We start from the raw sequence: 10,024 nt of genomic DNA on the forward strand, positions 1-10,024 counted from the left end.
ACCTGCATCGTCGAACACCATCCACCAGTGACAAACCACACATCCGCACCCCATGAGAGGCAGACAGAACCCCACCGAAGCTACGCTCTTCCACTGACGGCCTACGCAATTACCAGGAGCAGAATTTGCGTGTCCAGACCCGTCAGTGTCCAAGAGAGAAGTGAATCCTTGCGCCCCCTGCAGGCCGTTCTCATTGGTCGTCACGTCATCCTATTGTGTGAGGCTACACCTGCGAGCAAAAAGGCGCGAAAGTAATGCTCCGCTAGACAAGGTCAACCTGAAACAATAGTCTCGCGGTATGACGTCATCATGCAGGTGCGTGGCTCAAGGGCGCGTGCGCGCTAGACAGGGGACCTGTTATTTATTGAATCACTATCCCTAGATTATTTCCTTTATTCTACTATAATGATTGCATAGGGAACTATTGCAGAAAAACACCATAGACAAGAGGAGATTGTAGCATTTCATTCCCAAAGTCTTACTGTACAGGAAAAAAAATGGTTCAGCAAGACATGTCCATCCCAGCCAAGAGCCATACACCTAACTGAATAATGACGCTTTGTTCCTCCTGAATAAAGTCACACACCTGTCCCCCTCACGGTTACACTCTGAACTAAATGAATCGCAAAATTATTAAGAATAGCTCTACTCCCATTCAAGGCAGCACTATCGTCATCGTCAAGAATATTCCTTGTACAAAAAGAAAAAACTACATGTAGAAGGAAAGCATGTCAGAACAGGCCCAGGCATGTCAGCGCATGTTTGTCAGACAACAAGAAGGAAAAAGCGCAAAAAAAAAACAAAGAAGAAAATCAGTATCAAACTATTTCTAAGCACACACACTCCCCTTATTCAAAAACAGTGCTCATCATAAATCCGTCCAGGGCAATACACACAATTTTTCTATTGCTACACTTTTTTACAGTAACGGTCAATGCATTGCTACAGACTGCGTGACGTCATCACACCCTGTCTGAAGAGGAAGACAGGACTATTATTTATTGAATCGCAAGATTATTTCCTTTGTTCTACTCTTAATGACATTCATTCATTCTCTCATTAAAATTCAACAAAAAAGCACCCTTCATATTAACGATTTTCACCCCAAAGGCTCATCATGGTCATTAGAATTACAGTAAACAGTAAACTGCTCTTTTAAAATAATAAGTGAGACCACTCAACATCATCTCCAGGCTTATGTAATACATGACTTTTTCTATGCTCATACATTCGTTGTCTGAGGCTACACCTGCGAGCAAAAAGGCGCGAAAGCCGGGTGGGCAAAGTTCCATTCGCGCATTGCGTGCAAAAAGGCGCGAAACCCGGGAGCAAAGTTCCATTCGCGCACGCCAAAGCACAAGACACAGAACGCCTTTACGGGAGCGTCTGAGGAAAACAGTCGGCACAGTTCCCTTAGAAGTCGGCCCAGGACGCACATTCCCCCAGGGCGTCAGTCGTGACGTTGCCCACATACGTGAGGCTGACAATGGCAAGCCCTTTCACCACCACCACCACCACCACCACGCCTTTACGGGAACATCATGGCGTTGCCACCATATTAATGATTTTCTACCTTGCATTGCAGTTTAGAAAAACTACTACAAAACTATAATTTTAGGAGCCCTTTAAAATTATACTTTCTGTGGAAACTATAATTGCCCTATTACTTGGATCGCTATTAATGAAGCGCTCCAATTTCTTCTCTCTTCCCATTTCAGCCTTGTCATGCAGTGAAGCAAACTCACATTCAAAATAATTAATTTACACTGAGGGTGCCGTGCTTCAGGAATTCCTATCCTGCGCTCAGATGCAAGCATTTCTTCACGGATACCTTTAACAGCTGACTTCCTCATCATACCGAGCTCCTAGCAACATCTAACAAACAATCAGAGAAACCCTCTTCTCAGCTGCACCGTGCGACTTTCTTCTGCGTAAAATCGGTGATTTGAGGAAGAGAGCAGCGAAAAATTGCGCGCACTTGTGCTTGACTTAAAAAACCTGAAGCATATGCTAATAAACTAAGAGAAAGACACTCATGTCTGGTATCTGATAGTGCCACATACACAGACACATTGCCCTTGCGCAAAGGAAGCACAGGACAGGGATACACACATTTCCTTAGGTGAGCAGGGAAAAGGCTTAAGACCTCAGGTCACCACACATCGCCACGCGGCTAGCACAACATGACACCAACAAGATACTAGCAGCGGGAAGAACTGCAACACTGCTAAACAAGACCAGACATGCCATGATGACGTCACAAATCAGGAAAAAAGCACACGCACGCACGCACGGAGGACAACGCATTAAACACACGGAGCGCTCAAGAATAATCGTAGCGTTACCGCACATCGCTACGAAGCTCAACGTCTAACACAAGACGGCAGCAACAAGATATTAGCGAAGGGTAAAAATTGCAACACTACCGAACCAGTCCAGTCATGCGACATCGCATACAAAACACTGCTCATCGGGGAAAAGGCCTAAGCCTGCGGCGGATCATCATAGAGCATACACAACTTCATTTTTTCTATTTTGCGTAAACTAAACGCGGTCTGCTTGGAAAACGACGTACAAATTTTCTTAGGGAGCAGAGAAATATAGAAATTTCTACTCCGTGCTCAGATACCAGCATTTCTGCTCAAAAACCTGCAAAATTAAGCTCTGCTTACTTCGTCAAGATATCGAACACCCAACAAAATCAAACAAACAACCCCACTTCCAGTGATAGAACACTATTCAGCTTTTACGCAGGAGGCTTTCTTCTACATAAAAGTAGAGAAAATAAGAAAAGAGCAGCGAAAAATTACACGCACTTTTGCTCGCATAGCGATAAGAGAAAAAAATAAAATAACGAGGCACACGCTAATAAACTGTGACAAAGACACCCATTTCTGCTATCAGATAATTATTGCATAATGCTAAATACGCAATTGCATTGTTCCTGCGTGAAGAAAGCACAGGAAAAGGACACACAATTTATCTTAAGCGAGCAGGGAAAGTCATACCCCTGTCAAACGTACTAATTTAGTGTCACTTTCAGCGAGTACACTTGCAGTAAGTGTCATTCTTTCGGAGTCGCACGGCATCTTTTAGTGACACTAAATGCAAAGTACACTTACGATGAAGTGAGTTCGCCAAACTCACTTCACTTTGCCTGCGACAATCAAGTACGTAGCCTCCACGGCAGGGATTGCGTAACAAAAAGCTTATTTTTGGAAAAGGAAAGAAACAACCCAATCGGAATTTATTTTTGGACAAGTTTGTTAAGACAGCGGTGATTTGTATAAGAAAGACGTAAGGATTTTTTGCGTGATTTACCGGTACTCTCGTTCACAGACTGCCCAGTATAGGGTTCGTAATCCACTTCGCGGCAGCCATATTTGTTGACATTGCACGGTGGTTAAGTGTTACCGGCGAAATCGCGAAATACTCGCAGTGAAGCACTGAATAATGGAAGACAAAAAAGACAGGGCATCGTGGTCTGAGATAGAAACCTATGCTATCAGAAAATTTGTCAAATAAATATACTTGTGTTGGTTCGCAACAATTATATTTATGACGTTCAATCGACTTCAACTGCGAAGAAAATCTTTATGAAATGTTTCTGGACGTAAGAAAAATGATTTTACCAAGAAAGCATGGCGCACTCCCCGATGTTAGGTGGGAGTTCAAGCTCGCCCCTCGTCATCACCATGACTGCTTAGTGACACTTACTTATGCCGTGTAGCAGGAGCCTAGTGAAAGTGACATTACAGGACGGAGTGCACTTCAAATAAGTGACACTAAATTAGTACGTCTGACAGGGGTATCACTTCTACTCGGACAGCTTAATACCATAAAGTCTGAATTTTTGCAAAGAAAACAAAGCTTGAACAGCGCCACGAACGTGACAGATACATACTAACAAACAAACTACAGCAGGACCGAAGTCGGGCACTCATAAAATACCCTCTCCAAAACAAAGACCTCACCGGGTTCGCGAGGCAATTCCATTAAAAACGCTCGTCCAATCCAACAGATAGCAATGCAAACGCGACTACCCTTATTTTTTAAACCACTATTTCACGCAATAGTACATAAATGTATCACTCGTGTCACACGAAAAGGCAAACACTTACTTGTCAAGTGGGGTCCCAGCGCGCACGCGCACACGCACACACACACACACACTCACAAACACAAAGTCTATTCATAGCCACATAAATCCATATTATTCCTCAGGTCAATAATTATCCAACCAGCGTAAAAAGACGGCTCACAGATGTATGCGCACGCAAAGGTCTTCGTTCCGGATGTAATAGGATATCACCGGTCGACCGTCGCAAAGCAAAAAAGAATGGAATGCATGTTCGCTATACACCGAAGAAAGCGGTTCCGTGCTTCTACGCAGCGATCATTGTACACGAGTGAATTCACCTTCGTTTTTACTTTTATTTCCTTGCACCCATATATTTTGCAAGAATACTATAGAGCAGAACGGGTAAATGTGAACATCATTCGCTACACACTGTAGCTCTCATCATTTTTAAACCAAACCACTTAGCATGTGTTCATAGGTCTTCACTAAATAGGTGAGGCGATAACGACTCAAAATGAAATCAAATAAAATACTCATTCCAGCATCGCTGGCTGCAAGCTTGGGTACCCTGCTTGGGTCTGCTGGCGCTGGAATAAAAGATTTATCGCGAGGGTACTACAATGTGAGCTCTGCTGCTGTTTAAGTGATAAAACAGTGCGCACGAACCGCGCACCACGCGGACCGCGCGCGGACCGGTTCTCGCGGTTTGGACACGCGACGCGCGCGATTTGGACACGCGACGCGCGCACATTGTAGTACCCTCGGGATAAATCTTTTATTCCAGCGCCAGCAGACCCAAGCAGGGTACCCAAGCTTGCAGCCAGCGATGCTGGAATGATTATTTATATATTATCCCCAATTAGTGTAATGACTCCCTGGAAGGTGCTGATTAATGTGGGGGGTCCCAATTAGCTCTAATTGCTAATTAAATCGTGTTCAGGACAGTTGAGCGTTGTGCACTATGAGAGTCCATGCCCTAATACTATTAAACTACATGCTTCACTAAAGGAGTTATTACTGAAGTATTCACCACATCACCGATGGAAAAAAAGAAGTGTCTGTTAAGTTCAAGAATTGCCAACCCTTGATATTGGTTCAGTTAACCAGAGTTGGTGAAACCGGGACTATGGAAGTCACCGAAACATTGATCACATCACAAACCAAGGTTTGTAAAAAGAATTGAGTGCTAGCATGAAGTTTTGGCAAATGTGAGTAGCATTTAAACTGCTGCCTATGTAGCTGCAGCATAATTACGAGTAATTCAGAAGAAGTAGTACAAAATTTGAGGGTGCTCTACTCTATCTTCCTCTGCATGGTACTAAAAACTGTGATGATTCCAAGTGCTCATACTCTTGGCCCAGATTCTGCAGCAGATTTATCAGCCATTTGCGTTCCTATTTGTGGTACTCTGGCAAACTAGCCACTCCACCCACATACCAGCATTCCTAGGTTACACATAACATGTAGTTGAAGTGTATACGTAGAGGGGCGTCAAGTCCTGTAGATCACATAAACAACATACAGAAACCGACACTGAAGATTTTTGTTTAAGTTTAATTTGTACAAGCTTTCGCGTGGAGGTCCACACTTCCTCAGGTGGGACCTGAGGAAGCATGGACCTCCAAGCGAAAGCTTCTACAAATTAAACTTAAACAAAATCTTCAGTGTCGGTTTCTGTATTTTGTTTATGTAACGTGTAGTTATAAGAGTGGTTTAAACCACCTCGCAGAAGTTGCAGATGTTCATCAACTTTATTTTGAGATGGACAGGGTGTTTCATTACCTGGGGCAATACTCTACCCCATAGCTGCTTGTGGTGTGAGGAAGGAAATAATGTCCCATGGTGTCCAAAATTGCCAAAAGAGCTTTGAGAGCAGGCATTCGTGGCCTCGATTTAGCCATAAGCCAAGCAATTTTATCTGAAAATGGCAGTTTGGAAAGCTTGATAGTGTGGGCAGTGACACAGAATATACTCTGGGTCTTCCACAGCACTGCAGTGACAGTATCTGAGAGAGTAAACTTGCCTCAGATGGTAATGACCCTGAGCTGTGAATGCCCCATTGAGCCACAGTCCATGAGTTACAGTGCACCATCTTGACGAGAAGTGTTTTGTGGCATCCAAAAACCAAGCTCTGGGTCAACCATGCTCAGTATAGACGGGAGGAAAATGTCAGTTGTCCATTGACAGAAAGACTATTTATACAATCCATCGATGTGTTGGTGAACGACATCTGCTGTCTACATGACCACTAACAGTCCTTTGCTATCTTTCACTGTGATTTAATTAAGCACCTCCCTCATGTGACGGTGTTCCCGGCACAGTTTTACCTTACTGAACCACTTTTCGCGGCTCTTATCAAACATAACATTAGCGGTTCTCCGTAGACTGAGGCCGACGTACGCAAGAGACGTTTACATGATGTTTACGTGATTATGATCGTGACAAATGGTCGACACAGCAGTTTTGCGGTACGTTTTATATGTTGCTCATCCTGGACATTTTCCGCTACCCGATTTCCTGTCCAAAACAGCTACGACTGCATCAATGTCACTTCCACCCATGAATTCCTTCATCAGTTGCACGCGCGTGTTAGCACACCAAGTCGTTACACGTCTGAAGAATAAATACCTGACGAAATCGGCAGAAGAAACATATGCTTTATTAGAGCTTGCAGTGATTATCCTTTTTATGCAGCACATCCCGCTACACCATACGGCCCCGTCGTTACTCCATTTTCTCAAATAGCCTCGTCCTCAATGGTAGCCGAACGGCCGAACCGCTGAAGCGTTGTCTTCCTAGTATTCATACGCGTAGTTATTTACGCCTGTAACTTAATTAAATTAATGAATAATTGATAGATACATGCTGAATACGACACAGAATTCCATAAAAACTCGTTATTCTGGAGTGTGACCCTCTTAAACACTGATTTTCTCACGTAAAACCATGCTTAACACTGGACTGCATAGACCCATTGTGATTTATTTTGACAGCTTGGATTTCAAAGGATAGGAATTTGAAGGGTGGATTTCTTAGCGTGGATTTCAAAAGTTTTATTATTAAGAGTGGGTAACAAGGTACACCCCCTATGCCGGGACGTAAATGAGACGATTTTGGAAATGCCAAAAGCGAGAGAAAGCGTCTCCTTCAACAAGATACAGTACATGCATCCCTACCCCTATTTCGCGGTACTGGACACGGAAAGCGTTTTGGAAAAGGACGCGCTCGTGAGTGTGCACAGGATGAGCTCGTACTGCATCGTTCTAGTAAGAAGTTGCGATGGAAAAATAATGGACGCAGATGGGTATTTGGGAGCTAACGCGCCAGAAAAATGCTTGCTCGCGCTGAAGGGATTTAGCGAACAAATCGATAGGTTGAACCGCCTCCCCTCTCCGTTGGTCATGAGTCCGGAAGACCACCTTTGTCACCAATGCGCAACACACTGTAAATATTGTGGGGTAGAATTTAACCGTCACACGCGGAAGGTGTCGCATCACGACGACACCCGTTCCGTAGAGCCCGGATCCTCGAATTTTGTCGCGACGCTGTGTGATACGTGTAACCTTAGGTGTCGTAACACCAAAGAACTCGTCGTGTTAGTGCACAACCTTAGAGCTTCCGTTATACGTTAGAGCTCCCTTCTCCGCCACATGCACGTTCTAAATCTGGGTGAACCGTGGATCTTAGCTTCGAGTTCGGAAAAGATAAGAGGGTTCAACATTGGGCATCTCCATTTCCGCGATACCACACAGTTTTTCAACCTCTCCTTGACGAACCTGGTGGAAACGCTACTTACCAGCGGTGGCGAAAGCGCCTTCCTTTGTACGCGCCAAATGTTTGATGACCGTTTCCGCTGTCTCCTAAGGAAAGGCGTTTATCCGTACACCTTCGTCGACAGTTTCGAAGCGTACGTTTTGCCCGCGCTACCGCCAAAGGAAGCTTTCAAAAATGACCTGAACGATGAAGATATCTCGGACCAGGACTATCAGTACGCCCGTGATATTTCTGAATATTTTGAATGTAGCAACTTTGGCGATTACACGCGTCTCTACGTCACGCTCGACACCTGTCAGCTCTACGACGTCGTGCTGTATTTCAGGAAGATTACGCTAGAGACGGATGGGATAGATATCTTACGCACCGTATCCGTCGCCAGTTACGCGTGGAGCAGCGTACTGAAGCTCACCAAAGTCAAACCCGAGCTCGTGAGCGATCGTGAGATGTACGAAACGATCGAGAAGGGAATCAGGGGCGGCATTTGTAACAGCCTCCATAGATATTGTCGGGCTAATCACGAGGGATGCGACGATTACGACCCTCAACAAGAGAAAAAAAAATTATTCAGTACTTAGATGTAAACAGTTTGTACGCTTATGCCATTACTTTCCATCTTCCGACAGGTGGTTTTGAGTGGGTCGATCCTTCCAGCTGGGGCGATATCGATTTTCTCAGAATTCCTCACGATTCAGAAGTGGGCTACGTGTACGTGGTAGACCTGTCCTATCCCGAAAAACAGCACGCGCTCACGAGGGACTTCCCTCTGGCACCCGAACACAGAACCGTGGACGAGGGTCAACTATCCACCTACCAAAGGAACTTGAAGGAGGCATTGGCACTGAACGCGCCACCCACGAGGAAATTGTTACTGACATGTTACGACAAAGAAAGTTACGTCGTGCACTATTATCTGCTCACTCTCTACGTGAGGTTGGGCATGAAAATAAAACACATTCACGCCATCCTAAAACCATCCATAAAACCATCCATAAAACACGTTCCGCCGAGACAATTTTTTGTCCGCCTTCGTGCATCAACCACGAAATTCGAGCGTTTACTGTATAAGACCATAACAAATAGCACGTTCGGGAAAACGATTCAAAATGTGAGACGCATGAAGAGGTACACCATAGCCTACGACAAAGAAAGCGCGCTCAGAAAAGCTAGTTCCATCGACTTCCAGCATTTCCACATCCTGAGTGACAAGTGCATCTTGTACGAGATGAAACAGCGTCGTATCAAATGCACGCACCCCCTTTACGTGGGCTTTGCCATTTTAGAGATATCCAAAGTCCGAATGTACAGCTTCATTTACGAGTCGCTCTTTTCTCGCTTAACCTGTTCAGTGCAGTTGATCTATGGAGATACGGACAGTATAATTTTTGCTCTCACGTGCGAGAGCCTCGTAGAGCAGCTGATGAAAATTCAGCACGAGCTAGATCTCTCCTCTTATCCACCGGACCATCCACTTTTCAACGCCGAGCACGCGAACCAGATGGGGTACTTCAAAGACGAAACGGGAGGAGGAGTTATTCAGGAAGTCGTAGCCATCCGAGCCAAAATGTACAGCATTCTCTTGGCCAGAACACACAAAGAGATTGCGAGAGCGAAAGGAGTTAAGAAAGACGTGGTGAGGAGACACTTATTGCACGAAGTGTACCGAGATTCTCTATTCAATGAAAGAACAGTCTCTCAGAGGCAGTGCACCATCCAGAGCATAAAGCAAACAATGTACACCATTTCGAGAGTCAAGAAGAGCTTGGTCTCCTACGATGACAAGCGCTATCTGGTCGACGCCGTACGTTCTTTTCCTTACGGCACCTGCGAATACGAGGGTAATTTCCGCTCTGTGTGTCTCAATGCATTGTAACAAAACACTCTCGTTTTTGCAGCACCGGAAAACCCGGAAGAGAGCCCAGGGGCTCAATCTTGATGTGCACATAGCAATCGTTATAGCTATTTTTCAAAATTTGCGCGCTCATTCCGTCACGCGCATTGGCCGTTAACCGGGGAGCACGAGCGTTTAGCGAGCGTTACGGGATAGCGAAAAGTTCAAAATCTAGCCCCTGGAACGTCATCGGGGATTGCGTAATACAACAAAGGACCAAGTCTGTGCACGCGTTGTGATAATAATCGAGAGAGTAAAAAAAATTAATAAAATTGTAG

At 44.9% G+C, this 10,024-nt stretch overlaps 1 protein-coding gene across 1 annotated transcript; it reads left to right on the forward strand.

Annotated features, from left to right (window-relative positions):
* Positions 1-7,914: 7,914 nt before the first annotated feature.
* LOC135376053 (uncharacterized) lies at positions 7,915-9,791 on the forward strand. Its single transcript, XM_064608653.1, has 5 exons — positions 7,915-8,171; positions 8,238-8,341; positions 8,482-9,358; positions 9,542-9,693; positions 9,751-9,791. The coding sequence occupies exons 1-5, from the start codon at positions 7,915-7,917 to the stop codon at positions 9,789-9,791; spliced, it is 1,431 nt and encodes a 476-aa protein (XP_064464723.1).
* Positions 9,792-10,024: the final 233 nt, after the last annotated feature.

Source organism: Ornithodoros turicata, unplaced genomic scaffold, assembly GCF_037126465.1.
Source record: "Ornithodoros turicata isolate Travis unplaced genomic scaffold, ASM3712646v1 ctg00001006.1, whole genome shotgun sequence".
NCBI classification, from domain to species: domain Eukaryota; kingdom Metazoa; phylum Arthropoda; class Arachnida; order Ixodida; family Argasidae; genus Ornithodoros; species Ornithodoros turicata.

What these genes read in the sequence shown, in the direction of transcription:
- LOC135376053 (XM_064608653.1), top strand. Translation starts at nt 7,915, where the DNA reads ATGTTTGATGACCGTTTCCGCTGTCTCCTAAGGAAAGGCGTTTATCCG. An exon ending in CAGCTCTACGACGTCGTGCT is followed by an intron (nt 8,172 to 8,237) that starts GTATTTCAGGAA and finishes ATCCGTCGCCAG; the next exon opens with TTACGCGTGGAGCAGCGTAC. An exon ending in GGGAATCAGGGGCGGCATTT is followed by an intron (nt 8,342 to 8,481) that starts GTAACAGCCTCC and finishes ATCTTCCGACAG; the next exon opens with GTGGTTTTGAGTGGGTCGAT.